This window comes from Meles meles, chromosome 11, assembly GCF_922984935.1.
Source record: "Meles meles chromosome 11, mMelMel3.1 paternal haplotype, whole genome shotgun sequence".
In the NCBI taxonomy this organism is placed as follows: Eukaryota; Metazoa; Chordata; class Mammalia; order Carnivora; family Mustelidae; genus Meles; species Meles meles.
This window is the reverse complement of record NC_060076.1, coordinates 73860435-73884294: the sequence shown is the minus strand read 5'-3', so window position 1 is coordinate 73884294 and position 23860 is coordinate 73860435. Positions and strand designations below refer to the sequence as shown.

Below are 23860 nucleotides of genomic sequence, written 5' to 3'. Positions count from 1 at the left end.
CAACAATGAGATACCATTGCAAACCTGTCTGAATGGCCGATAATGGAGCACTGACAACACCGAGGGCGGACCAGAGTGTGGAACAACAGGGACTCTCACTCGCTGCTGGTGGAAATGTACAATCACTTTGGAAGACAGCTTGGCATTTTCTTACAAAAGTAAATATGCTCTTGCCATCCAGTCCAGCAGTTGAGTTCCTTGGTATCTACCCTAAGGAGTTAAAAACTTATGTCCATACAAAAGCCTGCTCAGAGAGGTTTACCGCACTTCACCTCTGTTCACAATTGCCCAAACTCAGAAGCAAATAAAACGTCCAGGAGATGAATGGACCAACTGTAGTATCCAGACAATGGGATATTATTGAGCATTAGGTGCATATTACTAAGTCACTGAAGCCAATCTGAAAAGACTACTCACTAGGATGATTAACTCCTCCTTCATCTGCCCCAAGCTATTCTCAAGCCTGAGTGAAATATTTTTTTTAAAAAGTAGTAGAATTTGAATGTTACCACTTTGCAATACCTAAGGGATTAATAAATGTAAGCATTGAATATCAACAGGTGCTTAAGCCACACTGAAATAGCAACATCTAGACATTTTGCTTCCTGATGGAAGAACACGATGCCGTTTGAAAGGTATCTGACAGGGGCACCTGGGTGTCTCAGTGGGTTAAGGCCTCTTGCTTCGGCTCAGGTCATGGTCTCAGGGTCCTGGGATTGACCCCGCGTTGGGCTCTCTGCTTAGCGGGGAGCCTGCTTCCGCCTCCACCCCCACTGCCTGCCTCTCTGCTTACTTGTGATCTCTGCCAAATAAATAAAAATCTTTAAAAAAAATAAGTATAATAAAAGGTATCTGACAAAAATAAAACCTGAATCTGAGTAGGCCTCTAAGGCTAATTAATAATGTATAGGAAGTACTGGGGCCGAGAGACATGTTGGAGAGTTCCAAAAGATATGGTCAGCAAATCCAGAATGTGGAAGTCTCCACAACGTGAGCAACAGTAATCTGGATTTTTCCACAAATAAACTAAAGAGTAAAAAAAAAAAAAACAAAAACTAAGGGGAGAGGGAAGAGCTTACAGATTAAAACAGACTAAAAGATGCCTCAACCAGTTGAACGTGTGTCCCTTATTTGGATCCTGCTTTTTTTTTTTAAAAAAAAAAAGACTAAAATATGACATCTAGGGGAGAAATAGAAGGATAAATATTGGTTGGGTGTGTGATGATATTAGCATGTTATTATTAATTGTGTGGGGCATAATGGTATTGCAATTGTGTTTTTTAAGTGTCTGCTCAACGAACTCCAGTACCTTCTCCTCTTCCTCAGGATTAAGAGCTACAGTTCTTACAATAGCTGTGTGGTAAAACCTATACAGACTGGCTCTTTTCCCTGTCGCTTTATCTCTTATTGCTCTTCCTCTTAGCTAGTAGGTAATTAGGAGTGAGAGAGGGTTCCTGTGGGTGGTAGAAGCCAGAGTACTAGACAGTATTAACCAGAACAAACTAGAAGTCATCTCAAACTGAATAGTCCTAATATCCTAACATGTCTAAGCTACTCTTCAACTTCCAATACAGAAGCATTTATAAACCCTTTTCCTAAAATAAAATCATAATTTAGATTTAAGTTGTATTTGAAATAAAGAGTAAATAAGACATCAAGAGGAAGACATGCCTGAGTATATTAAAGGGAGGGATAAATTGCAGGAGCTCCAGATTATAAACAAACTAAGGCTCCTCCCTAGCAAATGCACAGCCATCACTCCCCCTCCCCACAGTGACACACCGTCTCCCTCCCCTCTCCCACAATAAAGTGCATAGCCCTTGATTTATCCACGGGTGAACAACACATGACAGCTGTAGGTACAGGTCAGGTCGGTGCAGCCCTCCCCTCCCAAGTCAGCGCTAGGAAGACCACATATTCCTCTACTCCAGCCTGAAAGCTGCCTGTTGAACTCTCAGAACGGCTCAACATAATTGTGAAACTAAGCAACCTGGCCCTTGTCCACAGAGCAAATACAAGAGTGACCGCACCTCCCCCAAGGTGGCCAGGCACAGACACCACTCGCGAGGGCAGGCACACCGCTGGCTAGGGCAGCCTGCGTGACCTGGTAGGAACTCTTAATTATACTTGACACACACGGTTGCAAATAGGGACGGGGAAGTCACAAGGAAAGCACTGTTGTACCCGTAAGCCTTCTCTAAACAACCAACCAGAAAGACAAGTCCAGGAACTGGCTGTGGACGCCCATTGACGCAAAACCCGGGAGCCACGATATAAAGTAACAGGCAACATTGTGGCCACGTTAGCAGTAAGACGCTGTGGGGAGTGTGGTGTGGCCATCGGCACAATGCATGTGTGTGTGGGTGTGTGTACGCACAGTGAGTCTTCTCTAATCCCACAGCTCTTGTTCCGGATCCTAATTTAGTGGTGTTATGTTTCCAGGGGGTTTTGCATGGGCCTGAGGTCACAAACAAAGGGCAGCTCCTCCTCTCCCCTGCCTTACCCCACCCCCACTCCAGCCGGATCACCTGATGGATGAAGGATTCCTCTAGTTACTGCAAAGCAAGCTCTGCTCCCAGCTGAGCTCTGAGCCCAGAAGTCATCAGTTCTCTGATACCATTCACCTTGGGCTCCAGTGCTGGGAGTTCAAAACCTCGTCGGATCTCAGCACAACTACACAGGGAGAGCAGGTTCTCTTCACCTCTTCCTGCAATTGAGGTTGCGGTCCAAGATCCCAACATCCAAAGAAGAGACGCTCTCTGCCAGGTAAGGAAGTTCAAGAGCAACAGGGCCTGAAGCAGACTCCCTGGGTTCGAATCCCAGCTTTGCCAATTCCCAGCTCTGTGGTCTGGGGAAGTTCATCCCCATACTTCTATTTCTTAATGGGCAAATGGGGTCAAAGGAGCATGTTCTTCAGAATGTCCTAAAAAGGATTTAATTAGCTAATATACTTGAGAGTCTTAGAACAGTACCAGGCACAAAAGTGAGACTTATTTATGATTCTGTAAATAAGACAATTAAGGTAAATAAGTAAGGAGTAAGTAGAAAATACCTTGGGGAAAAACTCATGTGATGGAAATAATACATGAATTGGCCTTGGGGATTGTGGCTGGCATCTCCTTGCTCTACCACAAACTAGCATATATCTTAGATAAATCACTTAGAATCTTTAGAGCTTATTTTCTGGCAATACCAATCTCTTCCCGGGATTGCTGTGGAAGCCTAGGAGACGTTCAAGACAGTAACACTTTGTAAATACGTATTCTACAAATGCCGGGGATAAGCCTTTTGCATTCTTTCTCTTGCAACGGCTCTATTGACACAGAATTCACATACCATACAACTCACCCATTTAAAGTGTGCAATCAGAGTTTTTTTGTATTTTCACAGTTTTGCAACCATCACTATAATCAACGGTAGAACATTTTTAACATCCCCCACAAGAAATCCCATCTGTTTTAACAGTCACCCCCCCCCACCATTACTCACTCTCCGTCCCCCAGAGCTAGGTAACTGCTAATCTACTTTCTGTCTACATAAATTTGCCTACTATTGACAATTCATAGAAATTGAGTAATATAATGTATGGTGTTTTGTGTTAGGGTTCTTGGACTTGACATAATGTTTTCAAGGTTCATCCAAGTGGTATTAGTACTTTATTTCTTTATATGGGTGAATAATACTCTATTACATAGATATATAACATTTTATTATCCTCAGTTGACCATTATGGTCATTATCAAATGACCATTTGGGTTGTTTCTACTTTTTGGCTATTATGACTAATGCTGCTCTGAACATTCATGTACGGATTTTTGTGTGGACCTATATTTTTAGTTCTCCTGGGCATGTATCTAGAAGTGAAATTGCTGGGTTATATGGCTAATTTGATACTTAACTTTTGAGGAACAGCTAAATGTTTCCCAAAGAGCCTGCTCCAGCAGTCCTCCCAGTTTCTGTACATCCCTGTCAATACTTGTTACTATGTCTTTTTTTTTTTTTATAGCCATCTTAGTAGATGTGATGAAATGGTATCTCACCATGGCTTTGACTTGCATTTCCCTGATGGCTAACGGTGTTGAGCATCTTTTAATGTGCTTCTTGGCCATTTGTGTATCTTCTTTAGAGAAATGTCTATTCAGATCCTTTGCTCTTTTTTAATTGGGTTACTTGTCTTCCTATTATTGAATGGTTTGTGTTCTTTATATATTCTAGACACAAATCCCTTACTCCAATATTCCTTATTCCCACCACCTCCTTTGTACCATTGTTGGCAAATATATTACACTTCTGTATGTGATAGATCCACAGTACAATTAAATACATATCACTTTGTATGGTTGCTTTTTAAATCCACTAATACAAGAAAGAAGAAATGTGCATTCATCCTGTTTTTTTATAATAACATAATAACCTTTACCAGTGTTCTTTGTTTTTGTCTGTATGGCTTTAAATTACTATCTATATGGTTTGAAGAACTTCCTTTAGTATTTCTTACAGGGTATGTTGGCTGGCAAAAAATTCTTTATCTTTGTTTATCTGGGAATATCTTTATATCATTTTCATTTTTGAAAGATGGTTTCACTAAATATAAGATTCTTGGTTGACAAGTTTTCTTGGTTGTGTGATTACTTTTCAAATTTTGACTAGGACCTCCAACTGCATTCTGGCCTCCATTGTTTCTGGTCAAAACTTTGAGGTGAGATGTTACTCTTATTGCAACTCCTTTGTATGTCATTTGTCATCCTTCTCTTGCCACTTTCAAGATATTCTCTTTGTCTTTGGCTTTCAATATTTTTACTATATCATGTCCTCTTGTGGATCACTTTGCATTTATCTACTTAGATTTTGTTGAGCTTCTTGTATGTACATTGTTTTCTCATCAGTTTTCTTTCTCTCTTCTCAGTTGGGGACTTTCATTATGTGTGTGCTGATGTGTTTACCAGTTTTCTTCATTCTCTCATTTTTCTCTCTGTTGGTTCCATGATTTTTGTCTTCAATCTTGTTAATTTTTTCTTCCTTCGATTCAGCTTTACTGTTGAACCCCTGTAGTGCCAATTTCCAGAAACTTTAAAGAGTTGTTTTTAAGTAATCTTCACAAGGTGTGGTTGTTTCATTGGGAGGTAAGTCTGCAGAGCTCCTCATGCTGTCATTGCAGAAGTGGAAGTCCCTCCTGTGTTCTTTATTGTTCACCCCTCAAAGGCATTAAATTTGAAAACCTTTTTCTTTTCATTAGCCCACTTCACTGTTAAAAAACACCATATGAGGGTGCCTGGGTGGCTCAATCAGTTAGGCATCTTGGTTTCAGCTCAGGGTTGTGATCCTGATCTCAGGGTTGTGGGATCGAGCCCCTCGTTGGGCTCCACGCTCAGCAGAGAGTCTGCTTGGGATTCTCTCTCTTCCTCTGCCCCTCCCCTATACACTCTCTCTCTTTCTCTCTCACTCTAAAATAAATTAATAAATCTTAAAAAAAAAAAAAAAAAACACTGTATCTTACACTGAAGTACCGCTCAAGCCCTTACTAGTTGGTAAGTCTTGTAAGCCGTTCTTGCCTCATCCTTCTGCACCATTATTCACTCCCTCCTGGAGACTTTCTTCTCCCCTGGTTCCACTATTCAGGTTACCCCGAACCATAAAATGGCTAGGTCTCCTGAAGAAGGTCCTTTCCTTCAATCTACTTTTAAATGCTGGTCCAATGGGTGGAGGGTGTTTACACTGTCTCTCTTCCCTTAGTACCTGGACGCCCTGGCAGCCTCATCTATGCTGATGGCTTATACTCTCATTCATATCTTCTAACCACCAGTTCATGTCTCCAGCCAAAACCTCCCCTTGAATACCAGTACCCAATTGCCTACTGGACATTTCTGTTGTGACCCACAGACACCTCAAATTTACTAAATACAACTAAGATTGGACTTCCCCTTTTCTCCAAAGCTTGTTTCTCTTTTCTCTTATATTTCATATTCTGGTTAATTATAACCAACTGTCTAGTCACTTAAACCAGGAAGCTGGGACCTTTCCTCAGGTCCTTCTCTCTTCTCACATTCTACTATCCTGAGAGCTGGGCTTTTTCCACTAAAGTCTCTGCCTTAACTCAAGCTTTCATTGTTTGCCAACCAGCCTAGCATAACCTTCCATTCTTCCCCACTGCCAGTCCATTCTCTGCATGGCAACCAAGGTGATCTTCCTAAATCACAAATTTGATTATGTGATTCCTTGCCAAAACATTTTTGTTACCACTGCTATTGTCTACAATCATGTTCCCTAATTGCAGTGATCTAAGTACGGCCTTCACAATTTTTTACCATAACTACCATTGCTGTCATCATATATTTATCTACATGGCATAGTTATCATTATTTGTTTACCTAGATTTATTTCAAGAGGAAATTTGATCTCTATATTCAAAAGATCAGTATCATTGATCATAAGGAAGAGAATTAGAAAAATAAATCTATAGCTATTAAAACAAAAAATACTTAAAGTAGCCTTTAAACCTTCTTGTTTCACAGCATTAATACACTTACCACTGAGAAACCCAGTCTTAGAGCAAAATCATTGTCACCATACAGAAGACTTTCAAACCTCAGATAAGGGTAAAGCAGAAGATGGCTTATTCCAAGGGATGAATATCCTTGTGGTTTTTGTTTCTTCAGTATCTACAGTGCCAACCCAGTCCAATGAGAAAGGGTAACCAACATTAGATAAGTTGCATCAAAGCAAGGACCATGTCTCTTTCATTTGCCACCTGTCATTCATAGTCCATAGTCCTAGAGTGTGGGAGGTGCTTATTGAATATTTCCTAAATAGATGTACCTTAAAATGTACCTTAAAAAAACCCACTGTAATTGCAAAGAGATTTCTCTGACAAATTCATATTTTATCAAAACAAGTAACTTGATACTTTGCTAAATAAACAAGGAGAACATAGTGTGAATAATATGTTGCCATTTGCATCACACATGCACACACATGTGTGCACATGCATGCACGCACATATGAATGACTACAATGACTACCTTTTAAAGATAGAGTTGGTTCCAACTAGAAAAATTGAAAAAATAGAGAATGAAAATTTTTTTCACTATATTCCACTTGATAGCACTTGAATTTTATTCTATAGGTATGTGTATTACTTTAAGAAAATGTTTTTAAGCCACATGCAAAATGTAGGAATCCAAACCAAGAGGAAATTTTTTAAAAGTCATACCACATGTACCTCTATATCAGGATGGTTAAAAATTACACTAACCTGCATCTTGCAATCAAACAAAAAATGAAAAGCAAGCATGACTAAAGAAGAAATTTCAACCTATGAGAATGAAGCAGATATAGTGAAGAATAAATAGCCAGCCACTTTAAATGCAACCAGGTGTCTAGGTCTAAAAAATCTGTAATTTTACAGAAGTCAGTTTCTTTGCCAATTATGAATAAGGAAACCAGGAATGGACCAACAGATAAATGTTACTCTTGTTTCCAAACATGGCGAAAGGGAAACTTTTTGAAATATTTGATCAATAAATATGACACAAATCACAGTAAAACTTCTAGAACACGTGGATCTAAGAAAAAGAAATCAGGGGCACCTGGGTAGCTCAGTGGGTTAAAGCCTCTGCCTTCGGCTCAGGTGATGATCCCAAGGTCCTGGGATTGAGCCCCACATTGGGCTCTCTGCTCAGCAGGGAGCCTGCTTCCTCCTCTCTCTCTCTCTGCTTGCCTCTCTGCCTACTTGTGATCTCAGTCTGTCAAATAAGTAAATAAAATCTTAAAAAGAGAGAGAGAGAGAGAGAGAGACAGGAAGGCAGGAGATATCTAGTGGGAATGGAAAAAGGAAGGAAGGAAGGGGCTAGGAAAGAAACAATTATTTGAGTTTTAATTAAAATCCATCTGTGGGCCTTGTGTATGACAGTCCGCAGTAATATAAGGCACATTCCAGAAGAAGTGAACGCTACTCAGAGATGAGATCATCAAATACGGGATAAGGAAGACTATGAAGGGGACGCATATATGGAGGGAAATTGTGTAGATAAAACTAAAGGGTCAAAGCAGTTCAGAGAGAGATCAATGTAGACCATCAACATCAGGAAAGGTTTCATGGAGGTCCAGACATGAGCTGGACCTAAGGGGTGGTTAATATTCTTAACAGAAAGTTTCCAAATTTGGGAAGACTCTGGTATGTACAGTCATAGTTTTGACTGAGTGGCTTATCTTTATTTATAACCCCCTAAATTGATGTAGAAATAGCACATAAATAAAAATGTCTCCATATAGCTACCATCAAAACAATGGAACTGAACGATATAAAAGTGGTTTGCCAACATGTGGTGTTCCTGATGTTCTCAAGTTCCTGAGCAAAAATAGGGGTTCAATCTCTCAGAGAGACCTGGCTTACCAATTTCCTGACTTGGAACAAACCCCACACATTGGGATATTAAGGGTCTGAGAAGTTGTGCTGATAAGAAATTATTCAGCTCTGTTTACTTTAGAATTCCCAAGCTCACCTGACCATGGAATGTTCTTTTTCACAGCATAGACATGTCAAGGAACTGAACTCCATGGGACACAGACTGGAAATAATAGTCCACTACAGCAATAAACCAACCATCTAATTTTTGAAATGGGCCAAAGACCTTCACAGACATCTCATCACAGAAGACATATGGATGGCAAGTGAACATAAAGATGCTCCACATTGTATGGCATTGGGGAAATGCAAATTTTTTTGAAGATTTTATTATTTATGACAGAGAAGATAACAAGAAATGGAACACAAGCACAGGGGAGCTGGAGAGGGAGAAGCAGGCCCCCCACTGAGCAGGGAGCCCCACATGCAAATTAAACGAGTTGGCACTACACACCTATCAGAATGGCCCAGACCCAAAACACCGACAACACCGAATACTGGTGATGTGGAGCTACAGGAATTCTTGTTCTTCACTGAGGGGGGAGGGGGTGGCCACTTCAGAAGACAGTTTCTTACAAAACTAAATGAGATTGTACTCCATGGTATTGACCCAACTTGTGGAAAACTTATCTCCACACAGATACCTGCATATAGATGTTTACAGCAGCTTTATTCAGTTGCCAGAACTCGGAAGAAGCCAAATGAGTGTAGCGAATGGATAAATAAACTGTTGTATATACAGACAATAGAATACTATTCAACTCTAAAATAGAATGCATTAAGAAGCTATAGAGAGATATGAAGGAAACTGAAATGTGTATTACCAAGCGAAAGACGCTATTCTGAAAAGGCTGCATACTGTGGGATTGCAACTATATATGTGACATTCTAGAAAAGGCAAATCTGTGGAGATGGTAAAATGATCAGTGGTTGCCAGAGGCTGTGAGGGCAGGAAGGTGAATAGGGGAAGCACAGAGGACATTTAGGGCAATGAAACTCTTTGAGTAACATTGTAATGGTGGATACGTGTCATAAATTTGTCCACACCCATAGAACGTATGACACCAAGAAAGAACCTTGATGTCAACTATGTACTTTGGGTGACAATGATGGGTCAATGCAGATTCATTGACTGTAGCAAACGTACTTCACTCTGTTGAGGGATGGTGATAATAGGGAAGTTGTGCGTGTGCTGAGGACAGGGGGTCTCTGGAGAAATTTCTGTATTTTTGCTGCAGTGTTGCTGTGAACCTTGAAATGTTCTAAAAAATAAAGTCTATTTAAAAAAAATGTAATCAGGGGTGCCTGGGTGGCTCAGTGGTTTAAGCTTCTGCCTTTGGCTCAGGTCATCATCTTGGGTTCCTGGGATCAAGCCCCTCATTGGGCTCTCTGCTCAGCAGGGAGCCTCCTTCCTCCCTCTCTGCCTCTCTGCCTACTTGTGATCTCTGTCAAATAAATAAATAAAATCTTTAAAATAAAAAAAAATTTAAAAAATGTAATTCAGTGAGGAAGGCATTGCATTCCCATGAAATCTGCTCCACACACACACATTTTTTGTTTCGTTTTATTTTTTTGGTTGGGTTTTTTTGTTTTTTTTTGTTTGTTTGTTTGTTTGTTTGTTTGTTTTTGCTACTTTACCTGTCTAGTACAAACCTTCATTTAGAACAAACAAAACAAAACAAAAAAGAAAAAATTGGTATTGAGAGTTATTCTGTGGCTGTTTTAATGGCCCAGTGAATGGTGAAACCCAGATCTGCTCAAAGGTAGTCTTATGCTTGTTCTACAAAGTTCTATCTTATGGAAGCAACCTTATCTACATCCTGAAACCTTCAGAAAGACTGATGAACAGATTGGAACAATGCCACAACTGATCTTGAGAGGAAAAAAATAGAAGCCCAAAGTTCAACCTACTCAAGTGTGGCCAAATATGTTTTTTAAATGATGAAAGGAAAATGCCTTATGGTTGCAAAAATGTCAAAATTGTTCAAAGACATAGAGATGGTTCCAAAAGGAATTTACAATCACTAACCAATTCTATAATGATTTCTAGTCTACTTCTTAACCCTGTAAATCTGTGGTTTCTCATTAAGGATTAAGACACTTCCACCTAATTCTCACCTTGAAATAAGAGACATTAAAAAAATGTGGCTGAACTCTGTGACTGGAGGAAGATCCAGCTTGGTCAAACATATATAAGACACACATCTCCCGTATTTCATCTCTTCTTGTGTTGAAGTCCTTGCATTTCCTACTGCCTGTCACCTACCAAGCCTTGTCAATGTGTGTCTCTGATCATCTGATCAAAAAAAATTTTTTTTTAAGTAAGCTCTGCGCCCAAGGTGGTCTTGAACTCACAACCCTGAGATCAAGAGTTGCATACTATACCGACTCAGCCAGCTGGGTGCCTCTGTCTTTGACCATATTTAAGTCTGATTCCTTTGTTAACGTTGTTAATTGTTTTAAATATTCTTGTTTCACCCCCTTTATTCAATTGTCCTGTTATGTGAAGTTCTGGGGAAGGAAGCTATCCCTGTTATTTATTAAATCCGATGACTTGGAGTTTTGCTGTTGTAATTTCTCAAGGGTTTTACAGTTTAGAATTGGGGGTCATCTTCACAATAGTGGGGTTTAGTATTCTCCATGCGTGGGACAAGGGCAAGTGCCTCCAGAGGAGTTTACCAGTGCAGGGCCCCTCTCCAAACTCCAAAACAAAGTATCCATTTTATTTTATTATTTATTTTAAAGATTTTATTTATTAATTTTTTAAAGATTTTATTTATTCATTTGACAGACATAGATCACAAGTAGGCAGAGAGGCAGACAGGGAGAAAGAAAGGGAAGCAGGTTCCCCACTGAGCAGAGAACCCGACCCGATGTGGGGCTCAATCCCAGGACCCCGAGATCATGACCTGAGCTGAAGGCAGAGGCCTCAACCCACTGAGCCACCCAGGTGCCCCCAAAGTATCCATTTTAAACTCAATTCCATTTGAGAAGGAGGCCTGAGGTTACAAATTTGCATGGGCTTTATGGCTAGTCAGCTTTTTTTGTCATTGGCCCATGTAAATGGTGGATTTTTATCTGGTCCACTTCTTACTGAAGATTCAATCTCTTGGAGAGTGTTTTATGTGGAATTGCCGAAAGTCTCATCTCCTGTCTCACTTGGGTGTTAAAAATCCAATGCCTTATATTCCTGAAGCTGACACCCATCCCCAGAGCTGTTAAGAGCCACTTATATCTTTGTAACTTTCTTCTTTGGCTGTGTCGCCCCTCCTTTCTTTTGGGCACAGATGTGCGTTTGAATGAGGTTGGTTATAAGTTATTAGTGTTTCCCGAAGATCACCGCTAGAGGATTTTGGGGTTCCTTATTCCATATGCCGCCAGGTTCAAACACCCTTTGGCCTTCACTGGGTGACTTCTGTCAGGGACCGAGGGTGAAGCCCAGGTTGGTTGGATTTTGGTGTAACCCTTGCTTGGCAATTCTGTGAGAACATATAAAAGCAAGTTCAAAGTTTTCCAAGGAACTGGGAGAAGCTGGTGTGTGTTCTTTTCTAGGAACTTCTCTTATATGTCATAATAAAAAGCATGTTAATGAAGGAAGCAGCAAACAGTGAAGGGAGAGATTTTTGTTTAAATTTGAGATCCTTAAAAAAACACTTCTCTGTGCAGCAACCCTCAGTGTCAACAAATAACATGTGTTGAGTACCTCACACCAGCCTCTGAAGCAGCACAGATGAATCACAAGGATTCTTGTTGGTTTAAGGAACTTACAAAAAAAAAACAAAACAAAAAGATTTATTTATTTATTTTAGGGGTGGAGCTAGTGGGTGTTGGGGGGAGGGACTGAGGGAGAGAGAATCCTCAGGCAGATTCCTTGCTGAGCATAGAGCCCGATGCAGGGCTCAATCCCAAGACCCTGGGATTATGACCTGAGCTGAAATTAAGAGTCAGCCATCTAAATTAAGACTGAGCCACCCAGGCTTACTCTAACACAGCAGTTTATATGATATTGTATGTACGCACATGCACACATGTACCTACCGATAATGATGGGGGGCTGTGGGGGGCGTGTGCAGTGAGTGCATCTGTGCCCATTTTATTAGGCTTGGAGCAGAATTTTACTGTTTTGTATTTTCAGAGTTCCCGTTGGCTGAGTCTTGGCTTTTATGATATAGTTTTGTTTACTGCCACAATTTATTTCATTCCAAACCTTTGGTCAGGAAGACGACCTCCAATTATCCCGCTTTTCCCATGGAAGAGCGCTGTTTTACCCTGGACCACATGTTGCTCCAGTTCTCTGGAATGCATTTTGGATAAAAGCAAACACTGTCTGCATATCAGAATATTATTGTAGCTAATTAATTATACTACGAGACAATCAATCCAGGAGAAAATATTACTGTGCTACCATGTGCCTAGTACCACACTTCTTTAGTACTAGCTTTTTGAGATATTCCAAAAGACATAAAACATGGGCTTCTAACACTCAAGGGGCCAACGGGTATTTTATTTTATTATTTAAAGATTTATTTATTTGAGAGAGAGAGAGAAAGAACACTCGTGTGTAATAGAGGAAGGGTGCGGGGAAGAGAGGGAATCCCAACCTCAGAACGTGGGGCTCGATCTCACGCCGTGAGATCATGGCCTATGCAGAAACCGTGAGTCAGATGCTTAACTGACTGAGCCACCGAGGCGCCCCAGAGCCTACAAGTGTTTTAAAACTTTATGTAAATGCAGCTTATAATCAAGTACCCAATCAAAAACCATTTAAAAGACATGCTAAAGTCACTTAAGACATATTTAAGTCAATTTAAATGTAATTTTTTAATATGTGGAAGAATCTAGTTAGTTAATATTTGTGCAAAAAGTTAGAATAGGATGGGGGGAAATCTGTGTTTTTTTAAACCCTAAAGAGGGTAAGGTAGACTGGAAGGAGTGGGGTGGGATTGTGCAAGAGAGGTGGGAAATGCATTTTCAATTATTGTGCCTTTTTGGGGTAACCTCGGTTAGGGACTATTTTTATTGATTGTGGTTGGAAATTTCCACTCAGGGATTTCTTCTAGGAAACCAGCAGGAAACAACAGAAACCCAAATAGATCCTTTCCTTAAGAAAATTCTAAAGAGGGGAGCCTGGGTGGCTCAGTGGGTTAAAGCCTCTGCCTTCAGCTCAGGTCATGGTCTCAGGGTCCTGGGATCGAGCCCCACATCAGACTCTGCTCGGCGAGGAGCCTGCTTCCTCCTCTCTCCCTGCCTGCCTCTCTGACTACTTGTAATCTCTGTCTATCAAATACATAAATAAAATCTTAAAAAAAAAAGAAAAAAAAAAGAAAATTCTAAAAAATGCAAATTGTAGCTCCTTCTAAATCATCCATTCCTGGGTCTGTGTTAACCATTATTCTTTACATGCAATAAATAATTAAGCTAATGATGAGCATTAGATCATGAGAAGTAATCCTGAATTTCTAAGATGTTATAAACCCAGTGTAGTGTTCTTGAAGAGTATATTCTCAGAAATTTTTATCTTCTCAAAATTTCTTAAAAGTGAGAGAAAATTGCAGAAATACTTAGCAGCAAATTGAATTATGCCCATTATTTTTATACAGTCTTAAAAAAGAGTAAATTTAGACTCACTAAGTCTATACAAGCAGAAAACACCAATTTTATAGGTGTATAAGTTTTAAGTTCTTGGTGGGAGAATACAGCATTGAATGAGTCAAAGACTATTGCTCTATTTGCAAATCTTCAAACTGACAGAACCTTCTGGAAAGATTTATGACAGGTTTGTCTTTTTAAAAAGCGATGTTTCTATAAATCTTACCAAACTGCTATGAATAAGGTTGTAAATCACTTCACTGACTTGAGTAATGGGACTTGTATTTCATGAAACAAGTCCAAGAAACCCAGAGGCTTTTATTGATATTGCATCTTCTATAATATTTAATACCTATCTGCCCTTGAAATGATGAATTTTGATAATGACTGAAAATATTTTTTACCATAATTTTTGCTGAAAGGAAAAACAAATAGAAATCAATGGTATTAGGTCCGATTTTTTTTAATTAGTAGTTTTTAATTTTTTAAAATTTATTTATACATTTTTTTTCAGCAAAACAGTATTCATTGTTTTTGCATAACACCCAGTGCTCCATGCAATACGTGCCCTCCCTACTACCCACCACCTGGTTCCCCCAACCTCCCACCCCCAGGTCCGATGGTTCTAAAGAGGTTTATTAGTCACCAGCAGAGGAAAAAAAAATTAGAAGCAGTAGAATATAAGTATAACCACATTCACTAAATTGATGTGGTTGTAAGTTCAGATTTTATCTGCAATCATGATTGGTACATCCAGTTCTAATGGATGAATAATCTTGAGTGTTTCTTTCTGCATGACTTTTTTTTTTTTTTCTGTCTTGCTTTGAATTTCTTGGACAAAGGAGAAACTCCTTTGAATGATCTACTCTTCTTTCCAATTATAGCCACACATTCTCATAGGGAAATGGAGAACCCAATAGCTAACTACACTAAAAACCCACCAGCGGGTAACTCCCATGGGGAGAGAAGGGTACTTGACCCACAAATCCCATATTTGCATATGATAACCAAGAGAGCTAAGTGTATAGCTGTGTAGGGGGAGCCTTGTGTGCCTTTAGTTAGGGACCTGACTGACATTCTGGGCCATTATCTTTATAAGTGTTGTCCACCTTACCAATCTTTGCCTCAGGTAGTGTCAGAACCTAGAAGAAACTGGGCCATGCACAAAATAAGTCAGGCTAAGGGCAAGAGTAAACTTTGTAGCCCCGGACGTTTATAATGTCCTGTGGCCTTTCAGATCCTGGTCAGTGATTTGCATGTGTTTATGTACACTCTACTTGTCTTCACGAATAATTCGATGGGGGTCAGAGATACATTCAACACTTCAGGTACAATAAATGAAAATTGGAAAGAAGCTGAGTCAGAGGGGAAGCAGGGGCAGAGAAGTAGGCAAAATCCATTCCATGGGCTCTTAAATCTGAAGTCATGTACTCCATCTCAGAGGCCCTGGGAGGTGATGGGAAGCCTTAATCTTTATACCCTTGTACTACAAAAAAAGATGAGTCTGGAGCCATGGTGGGAAAAGGGGCCAGAAAGGTGCTTCAAATAATTCACAGTTCAGAAGCACACGTGTAACCTGCACTTGGTATTTTTGTGTGTGTGCATATTCAACTCTATTATAGAAAACAAGAAAATAAATGAGATGGATGAAATTCACATCTATTAGCATGGATAAGGAAATTAGTAACCCTATAAGACCAAGAAGACAGCAAATATTCATTGAGCATTATATAGAGAGGCATGTAAGGTACTCAGGATTCACAAGTTCTTAATTCACTACCCACTGGTGGTGCCCATTCTGGTCCCAAAAAACACAAGTAAACAAGTAAGCACAAGTAAAACCTGCTTATCAGGTTAGTTGGCAACCTATAGCTACTGACCAAGCATACTTACCCTTCTGTATTTGCGTGGGTTGATAGTTTCTGTTCCCAAGAGTTCTGGCCCCAAGTGCTCTTTCTAGTCCTGCATCCTATTCCCATCTACTTCCTGCCCTGGCTTCCCTGGTGGACACCAGAATCACTCTGTCTATCCCACGCATACCCATCCCTACCCCAGGGCACCTCTAACTTCATATCCCTGAGACTGATCTCATCTTCCCTTCCCCAAACAACTTGTCCTCCTGGTATTTCAGCCCCCATGGCAGTAATATCTACCGAATCACTTCACCAAAATCTTGGATATCACCCTGACCCTATCCTTTTCCTCAAGTACAAAGTCTTTTTATTTCCACCTCCTTAAAGTATCTTGTTATAGTTCTCTACCCATCATCTCTGAGCATGTGCCAGATTAATGACATAATGGGCAAGTCTAATAGAAAAGGCTGTCAAAATCTACCTTGGTTTACCTCTCTGCTCTTGCCTAAGTCCTGGACATGGGGGGAAAGACCCTTTCTCTCGCTCTACTCTTCCTTTTTGCCTTTTCACAGCCTGAGCTCTATTGAATGATCAATTATCTATCCCAAATATGTGGTTTTACCCTCACTATTTTTTTCTCTGTCTAGATGCCCTTCTTTCCCACCCTTGGCCCCCCAATCGACCACCCCATCACACACCAATTTATTCTGCCAACTCTTAATCTTTTTTTCATGTTTTATTAGGATGTCAGCTCTTCTAGGAAATTTCCCTAAAACCCCAAGCCCACCCTATCTTCACCCTCCACCCTTGGCCTTTATTGAATTACATGCGCTCCCTCATGTTTTCACAGCAGTCGGAGGTTCTGCTCTCATTACACTAGCAATCAGGATCCCAGAGGAAGGAGATGGCACTTGATAATTAGGATCATTCAGAGAGGTGTGGGAGAGGGGCAGGGGAACCATAAGGGATAGGGTAGGAACCCAGGTTAGTAACGATTGACCTGGCACCCACTCTAGGTCCAGACAGACAAGGTGAGAGAGTGGTTACTGACATCCTAGACAGAGAAAATAATGTAGGAGAGGTTATCTGATGAAGACCAGTGACCTTTGTTTGACAGTGACCAAAGGCAACCTTTCTGTGAAGAAAACAGAAGAGTGGGGCGCCTGGGTTCCTCAGTGGGTTAAAGCCTCTGCCTTCGGCTCAGGTCATGATCCCAGGATCCTGGGATGGAGCCCCACCTTGGGCTCTCTGCTGAGCAGGGAGCCTGCTTTCCCCTCTCTCTGCCTCTGCCTGCCTCTCTGCCTACTTGTGATCTCTGCCTGTCAAATATATAAATAAAATCTTAAAAAAAAAAAAGAATGAAAGAAAAGAAAACAGAAGAGTAACTCTCCTGGCTTCATTCTCCTCTTTTCTACTGGACTTCATACCAGGGTTTCCCACTGGCCAAAACAACCAGCAGGCAGAGGACAAAGAAATGAGTTAATCTCATAGCCCAGCCTCGTGACCTGTAAGTTTGGAGAAGGGTAGAGACAGGCTTTAGAGAAGTGAACGGATTATATCTAGCACAATCACATGGTAATGAAACTGTCTTCTTTGTTCATTGGGCTCCTTCATTAGCCTGAGTTGCTTGAGGATAGAAAATATTTCTTTCATCTCTGCATCCTCAGTATCTAATATGTACTAGATAACATGTGCTTATGGGATACAGGGAATTGGACATTACTTTGAGGGCTGTACTTTCTGAGCATGTCCCACATGCTTTTTGGAATCCAGGGAAAATGGGAAACAGAATGAGTTTTACAATTTTCATTGTCTCACAAAGAAGAAACATCATTTGTTCAAGAGAGATGAGTTACCTTAGTGCTCAGTACTGGGAGGGATTGGATACAGTCTTGTGACTTCCTACATAAGAGATACTCGGCTGCATAATGGGCAATTCCTCCAAGGGAAGCAACAGGTGCAGAAACAGTTTTCATAGGGCTGTTTAAAAACTATGAGCCTCTTGGGGGTAGCTGGGTGGCTCAGTTGGTTGAGCGTCTGACTTGGTCCCAAGACCCTCGTAAATCCCAGGGTCTTGGGATTGTGCCCTGAATACAGGTCCATGCTGGGCATTGGAGTCTACTTGAGATTCTCTCCTTCTCCCTTTGCCCCTTTCTCTGCGCATGCTCATGCGCAGACGGGCTCTCTCTCCCAAATAAATAAAGCTTTAAAAAAAATTTAAGGGGGGGGGGGCAAGATGGCAGGGAACTAGGAGGAGGCGCCATTTCAACCTGTACCCTAAAGTGAGCTGATTACCTACCAAGGAACTCTGATCATCCATGAAATCAGCCTGAGATTAGAATTATACACGTCTGGATCTCTACGGGGGCAGAAGATGCCAGTGGGCAGGTAAAGCAGAGTGGGAATGTCAGACTGATATCGGAAGATAAACAAAAGTGGGAGGGAGCCACCAGAGGAGACCGATTGGAAAGTAATACTCCAATACAAGAATGCCCTGTGACTGGGGACCAGCATTAACTTGGAGTCTGGTTGAAAGCACTCAAAAAGAGCAAAGGATCGAGGGGGGAAATTGTGGGAATTGAGGTGGTTAGGGACAGGGGCTTAAGTCCCTGGACCCAGGACAGCCAACCCTGGTGCTGAGCCAGAGAGAGTGCAGCAGAGAAACCAGGTCTTAGTCCCTGAGTCACCAGTGCGCCTGAGAGTGCATGGGGTCCGGCTCCCATGAGGGGCTGGGAGCCTTGCCAGCCAGCAGAAGCACAACCTTTTTGCAGTCCCCACATGAGTGCCTTGCCATGCTATCAGAGTCTGAGTTGCGCCCCGTGCCCTCCCCTGAGAGAGGTGTGTGCAGGCGCCAGCCTGGCACTCTCTGACCCAGAAAGACCAGGCAATCCCAGCCCAGGCCAGCGGGAAAATCTCAGTGTGAGATTGCTGCATGGAACCTCTCTGGTGGTCTGGAGCTCAGAAAGCTGCAGCTGTCGTGGTTTTGGGTACAAGCAGGAGTTCCTGTGTCCCCAGGGACCATGACTAGGAACATGCTCTGCCAGCGGCCGAGGGGGAACTTATGTGCTCTGCAGCACCCAGAGGGGAACAGACTGAGGTTTCTCTCTGAGAGGGAGGTCTGGGTGCAGTTTGCTTTCCTCTAAACCTCCAAAAACCATCAAAAAATTTAAGGGGCACCTGAGTGGCTCTGTCGGTTAAGCATCTGCTTTCAGCTCAGGTCATGATCCCAGAGTCCTGTGATTGAGTCCCAAGATGCATCTGGATCATTGCTCAGCAGGGATCCTGCTTTTCCCTCCCTCTGCCTTCCACTCCCCTTGCTTATACTCTCTCCCTCTTGCTCTCATTCTCTCTCTCTCTGGCAAATAAATAAATTATATTTAAAAATTAAAAAAATAAAATATAAGCCCCTGTACATCTGAAACTTATACAACACTATATGTTAACTACACTGGAATTAAAATTAAAAAAAAAAAAAAGGAACGAGAAGAAGAAACCCTTGATAAAAGCCAAAGACTTGTTATTAAAAAGTAATCAGAAGGTGAACTGAGCTAATGTGGTCCACTCTGATAGATCTTAGAATATCTTGCCTCTACGTGGTTTAGCCTCAGACTTCAAACCTCACCCCCTAAATAAGCCTCAACTGTAGTCCTCACTGGGTCTCTCTTCTCTTACCAGCCAACAGAAGAGAAGAATCAATGAAGAAACTCACATGCATTGAGGGACCATGGATCCATCAGAGGGCAGAAACTTGGCTCCCTGAATGATTATGGGGGACAGAGCCCTCTGTCTACCTCTCTACCTCCTGCAAACCTCTGTGCTGAGAGCAAGAAATATACTTTTAATTTGTTAGAACTCTTAAGTTTTGTTGGGCTTTATACCAGCAGTTATTCTACAGATATGAAAAAAATGTTCTAACTTCTATGTCTGAGTCTGTTTTTGTTTGTTTTTTTTAAGATTTTATTTATTTATTCAGCAGAGAGGTCACAAGTAGGCAGAGAGGCAGGCAGAGAGAGAGGGGAAAGCAGGCTCCCTGGTGAGCAGATAGCCCGATGTGGGGCTCAATCCCAGGACCCTGAGATCATGACCTGAGTGGAAGGCAGAGGCTTAACCCACTGAGCCACCCAGGTGCCCCTCTCAGTCTGTTTTAAATGCTGTCACCATGATTATCATAATCCATTGTCCATATTCATAATCAGCTATTTTCACAGAAGTCCTTTCCAGCTTGAATCTCATGATTTTAGAATTACTGTATTGCTATCTTCCCTCTGAGAGATGCCTCTCAGAGCCCTTCTTGCTTGGAACATGATAGAAAATACACAACATCGTGATGTATTTTATAATGTACGAAGTCCTATTTCATGCAGTGTGTCTCTATACTCTCCCAGTAAATCAGAGGAATAATTCAAGGGTCTGTTATTGTCCCCATTTTGCAGGTGATGAAACTGACACTATGATTAAGTATAAACAAACAAACAAACAAAAAATGGTGACAGCTAATGTACAGATTTCTTTGAAGATTAAGCAAGAGAATAATTTAGTCTACCTGGCATCTGGTACACGTTAAGACTTTTCTTCTTTTCTTCCTAACTCTCTGATAAGTTATTTATTGCTATGTAACAAACCACCCCAAAATAATGACTTAAAATAGTAACAATCATTGATGCTGCTCCCAGAACCAGGGCTGTGAAAACCGGAGTAGCTGAGGGTGGGGTGAGGTTGGAACAGCTGGCTTCCTTGGGTTTCTTTCTTTCTGTGGTCTCTCCACATGGTCTCTCCACATGGCAGCCCCAGGGTAACCCTGACAGCTGAAGGCTTCCAGTGAGAGCAGAGGGAGTGAAAGAGTAGCGCGAGAAAGAGAGAACCAGAGTGAGTTACAGAGAAGGAGAGGGTGAGGCAGAAGTTTATAATGCCTTATGACCTAGCCTTGGAGGACATTATGCTGTCTCATTTCTGTTACATTTTCTGAGAAGCAAAGCATAAGGGCCAGCTCATGGTCATGGGGAGAAAAATTAGACTCCACTTCTTGATTGAATTTTTGGCCATGTTTTTTTAACTACCACATTTTCCTTCTCTAAAATGCTTGCCTGAATGAATGCAAACACAAAGCTCAGAATGTAAGGGTCACATCCAAAGTCATTCAATCCTTAAATGGTTCCAACAATATCAGATCCAATTTTGTGACTCCTAGCTCCATGCACTTCCCAGAATCCCAGAAAATCTCACGTGATTAGCATGCAGAACCTGGTAGGCAAGACATGCTAGCCCCCAAACATCCCCAATGTTCCTTGCCTTGGAAAACACACTTACATTTATTTTGGAGGAAAATATTACCCAGAAAGCAGTCATCCATGATCACTTTCCAAGTTTCTCCCAAACATCTGTGTTTAAAATTTTTCCCCCAAGAGATGTATTCATTTGCATTTCCCCCAGATGAATCACCTTTTTTGTTGTTGTTATTTTTTGGCTGTATTTCTCACCTCTCAAGATCCTTTGGTATTAATTCTCAAACTCACCACTTAGGTTGGTACCATCTCCTGATTTGGAACCTTCCCTTTCTTCTATTGTCATGAACATTTGCCCTTCCTGTGGGCCACTAAATGAAATGTTCTTTAAGCGGATGGTCTGAGGAGTACCTGGGTGGTTGAGTCCATTAAGCATCCCACTCTTGGTTTTGGCTCAGGACATAATCTCAGGGTCCTGAGACTGAGCCACACCTTGGGCTTCTGCTCAGCAGTGAGTCTGCAGGACATTTTCTTTTTTTTTCTTTTTTTCTTTTCTTTTATTTTATTTTATTTATTTGACAGAGAGAGATCACAAGTAGACAGAGAGGCAGGCAGAGAGAGAGAGAGGGAAGCAGGCTCCCCGCCGAGCAGAGAACCAGACGCGGGACTCCATCCCAGGACCCTGAGACCATGAACCAAGCCGAAGGCAGCGGCTTAACCCACTGAGCCACCCAGGCGGCCCCTGCAGGACATTTTCAATGCCTCTGCCTCGCCTTCTGACCCTACCCTGCTCTTATTAGCGTGCCCCCTCTCTCTTTCTGTCTAAAAATAAGTAAAATAAATGAAATTTTTTTTTTAAAAAGAGGACAGTCTGATATGTCTGAGGGGCATTGTGGTTGTTTTGTTTTGTTTTGGTAATAGGTCAACATTTCTAGAATTGAAACTTCTGTTGACCCAGAGAGAGTTTAAAACTCATTTTAGAAAATCTGGGTTACTTGAACAATGGTATAACTCTGAAATCTCAGAGTTATATCTTGCCTACAATTCTAAGCAGTAAGGTATATTTCCATGTAGGAGCTTTCCTGTTTGGGGATCCCCAGGAGTCTCTATGGGAAACCATCCGTTCTCTTTCCCACACCTTAAGTCTTGATGGGAACATGGGGTAAGAAAAAGAGAGAGTGGAGGAGTCTCCAGGAGATCTCTGTGTGGGGGTCTCTGTGTAGACCAGCACACTCTTCAGAGACATAATGCAAGCCCCAAGGGCAGTGCTATATTTTCTAGTTAAAAAGTAAAAGGTGAAATTAATTTTAATAATAGATTTTAGTTAACTCAGTATATCCAAAATACTATCATCTGAACATGTAATTATTAAAAAAAAAATCCACGAGATACTTTTCATTCTTATTTCTATACCCAGTCTTGGAATCCATTGTGCATTTCACACTTCTTGAACACTTCATTTGGGACTAGCCACTTTTCAAGTCATCAATAGCCCATACCATATTGAAGAGCCCACATAAACCCTTCCTTTCGATTGCTCATTGGTCCTCTGAGACCTCAATCTTTTCTCTGTTTGCATACCTTCTTATCTTTCAGATCTCAGCTCAAAACACTTATTCCGGAGAGGAAAGACAAGTAAATTCGACCCACTCCCTCCCTGCCCTCCTCTATCCCATTCTCCTGTGTTACTGTCTCCCTAGAACTGATCTCTTCTGAAATGGTCTTATTCATTTGCTTACATATTTCTTTTCTATCTTCTCCAACAGAATGTAAGTTTCACGAGGGCAGGGATTTTTAAAAAATTATTTTGGTCTCTTGAGTTCCCAGGGTCGAGCACTGTGCCTGGCACATGCCTGGCGCTCAGGACACATTCGCCGGACTAAGGAGTCGCATTTCTCTGGAACGCGGCGGAAGGGGGCAGCCGAGCGGCGTGCACAGGTGGGGCGCCCACGACGCGCGCGGCGCTCCCTCGGCTCCAGGGTGGGTGTGGGCGAGTGGGTGTGGGTGAGTGGGTGTGTGCGGGGCTGTGCGCGGTAGAGCGAGCCCCGAGCGCTGAGCGGGAAAGAGCAGTCAACGCTGCGCAGAAAACGGAGTGCGGTAGAGTGAGCCTGAGCGCTGAGCGGGGAGGAGCAGTCAGCGCTGCGCAGAAAACGCAGCGCCCGCCGGGCCCGGCAGCTCGGAGGTGGGTGAGCCATGCCGCCAGCCCGCCCGCGGGGTCCCCATTGGCCGCCTGCCGGCCGCCCTCCGCCAGAAAGGCGGCGAGGAGCCGAGGGCCTGCTCCCTCCGGAGCCGGAGTGGGAGCGCCGGACCGAGCTGACGTCGGGGCGGACGCGTGGGATCCGCGCTCCCTTTCGCTCCCTCCCCGCGCTCCCGCCGCCGCCCCGCTCGTCTCCAGCGCTGGCGCCCTAGGTCGGCCTACTATAGCTACGGAGGGCCCCGCGCAGCTCCCGGGAGCCCGGGGTTAGTGGCCGCGCGCGCGCCCCCAGCCCCTCCCGGGCCCGCCTCCTGCTTTTGCTTTCGCGGCGGCGGCGTGGAGGGGTTTGCGGGGGCAGCGCCCAGGGCAACCGGGAAGGCCAGGAGGGGGCGGCTGGACTGCGGGGAGAAATGGGGTCGCAGCCAGGAGGCTCCCCTTGTTCCGAGGGCCGCGTGGGAACAGGTGGCGCGGGCCGGGCCGGGCGCTTTGTGTCGGGGCGCGGAGACTGGGAGCGGGCGTTCGCGCCTCCCTCGGCAGCTCCCTTTCCTCCCCAGCTCTCCCGGGCGGCCATACGCCGGGTCGGCCGGGTATCGGGGAG

The 23860-nt window shown here is 42.6% G+C and overlaps 1 protein-coding gene across 1 annotated transcript in view; it reads right to left on the bottom strand.

The window, feature by feature from the left end:
* LOC123952603 (ras and EF-hand domain-containing protein-like) overlaps window positions 1–23263 on the bottom strand; it is a 166355-nt gene extending 143092 nt beyond the window's left edge. Inside the window, 1 exon segment of the mRNA XM_046021858.1 lies at window positions 22922–23263. Within this exon segment, the coding sequence (XP_045877814.1) occupies window positions 22922–23263 (342 nt within the window).
* Window positions 23264–23860: the final 597 nt, after the last annotated feature.